Genomic DNA, 2,085 nt, shown 5'->3' with positions numbered 1-2,085 from the left:
CGGGGACCAGACCTGCCCCGTCTCGCCCCGGGCTCTGCGCGCGATCCCCGCCCCCGCCCCCGGGGCACGGGAAGGAAAGGGAAGGGAGGAGAGCGAGGCGGCCGGACGCTGGGGTTTCCCCAGCCTCCCAAAGAGGAACTGGGGCTTTGGGGGCCAGGCTGCCAATGTTCAGCCCTGCGAGGTCCTCCTGACTCCTGGAAGCGCAGGCTCCTCCCCCCGCGCGTGGCACCCACGTGGGGCTTTCTCACCCCTACCAACTCGATTTTCTCACCTCGGTCTCTAGTGCTGTCGCCTCTTATCACACTTACCCCAGGGGTTCAGTTTCTCACTCAATCTACTGCTTTCCCTGCCGCAGCGAGGGGATTCGCTGCTCTCAGCATGGTATGGCACCATATAACTGCTCTGCCCGCCTCGTGGGTTACAGCTTTCCCATGCCTGTGTCCCCTCTTTGTAACCCCCTTCCCATGATCGGAGTTCCTCTGACCCCCTTCCCGTGACTGATTTCACTTCCCCTGCTGGGCTCGGCACTAGGGCTCTTGTCCCTTTCCGAAACACCCCAGGCTTCTCCCCATGCATCCCCGGCCCGCTCTCCTGCTGGCCTCCTTCTCCCAACGCCTATGCATCCCTTTCGTCCCTCATCTATCACACTCAACCCAGGTCACTTCTCTCCACGATCTCCCACAATCCCGCGTGTTCCTGGCGACCTCTGAAAGAGAGTCTATTCTACGCTTTTCTGGCACTTCTGGGGTTCTCCACACCTACTTTTCTAGCCTTGAATCTTACTGTCGCAACGACCCCAGAGCTTTTAGGGCAGCTTTCCCACTGCCTCTCCTTTCCCAAATGCTGGGGTCTTCGTTTCTCCCCAACCGGGCTATCCTCTGTGCAAAGGGAATCCCACTACCCCCGTATTCCAGCACACCCCGGAGAGGAAGCACTTTTTTTAATCTCTCAATTGCTTCTTTCTCTCTAGGGGGCTCTCCCCCAGGTTCCCACATACTCCTGTCGCCCTCTGGAAGTGGTCTACTTCGTTCACTCTCCCCTTCTCTCCAAGACCAGAAACCTTGGAGGAGTGGGGAGGGAGGCAGCTCTCCGGCATCCTACTTGGAACGGGACAACACACACACAATCTTGGCGACCCCGGGGGTCCCCTTCCTCCAGCCAGTTTCCTCTGCCAGTAATTTCCTCCCCGTGACCCCTGCACTCCGGCGCCCCCTGGGGGCCCCGTCCCGGCTCCCCCACCCCTCCGAGCTCACTGTTGGTGCTTTCCACCATTAGCACGCGGGTGACCTCCTTGGCGTAGTAGTCCGCCTCGGGCTCGGGCTCCGGCTCGGCGCTCTCCCCCGCCACCCGGTCGCGGGTGCTGTTGTACAAGGCGAGCACGGCCTCGGGCAGCGGGCCGGGTGGCACCTCCCCCTGGCTCGGGGGGCTGGCGAGCCGTAGCTTGGACAGAATCTGGCCACGGATGGCCTCGATGCGCTTCCGCTTCACCAGCTCCATATCGATGGTCTTGCAGGTGGATAGTCCCGCGACTGGCCGGCCGGGCGTCAGCACTAGTAGCCATAGCAGCGGTAGCAGCAGCGGCAGGAGCCGCAGCCCGGAGGGCGGCATGGGGGAGGCGGCGCCCCCCGGCCCTGCCGAGAGCGCGAATAGGGCAGAGATGGGATGGGGGGCCCCGCCCCTGTAGGGTCTGGGGGTCTCCCGGAGAAAGGTATAAGGGCCTCGGGGGAAGGAAATTGAAGGCCTCCGGAAGAATGAAGCACAGGTCTCGGGGAGGCTCTGACACGGGTTGTCTCAATATCCCAGGGAGAAGATCGAGATGGGCGAGATCTGGTACCAGAAGGTGGGTGGTCTTGAATGGGAGAGCTGTGGCAGGTCTGAGAGAGATCCGTCCCCGGGAGGAGAGAGGGTCCTAGGATGCGCGGTGGCTCGGGAGACAGGCTGGGTAAGGGCGGCGTGCAGGGGGGTGCGCCCCAGGTCTGGGGTGAAGTCTTCGCGGGAGGCGGGGTTTGCGGCTCCTGAGAGCTGGTCCGGTATGGGGGAGCCGGGGGGACGCTGTGTAGGGGGCCAGGGAGGGAGCGAGCGTCC

The 2,085-nt window shown here is 63.2% G+C and overlaps 1 protein-coding gene across 1 annotated transcript; it reads right to left on the bottom strand.

Annotated features, from left to right (window-relative positions):
- Positions 1–6: 6 nt before the first annotated feature.
- Positions 7–2,079, bottom strand: LOC107135263 (transforming growth factor beta-1 proprotein-like). The gene has a single exon (XM_015477161.2). The coding sequence runs from the start codon at positions 1,606–1,608 to the stop codon at positions 1,030–1,032; it is 579 nt and encodes a 192-aa protein (XP_015332647.1). The 5' UTR covers positions 1,609–2,079; the 3' UTR covers positions 7–1,029.
- Positions 2,080–2,085: the final 6 nt, after the last annotated feature.

The sequence above is a fragment of the Marmota marmota genome, unplaced genomic scaffold (genome assembly GCF_001458135.2).
Source record: "Marmota marmota marmota unplaced genomic scaffold, marMar, whole genome shotgun sequence".
In the NCBI taxonomy this organism is placed as follows: Eukaryota; Metazoa; Chordata; class Mammalia; order Rodentia; family Sciuridae; genus Marmota; species Marmota marmota.
The sequence above is the reverse complement of the archived record's forward strand: the minus strand, read 5'-3'. Positions and strand labels throughout refer to the sequence as shown.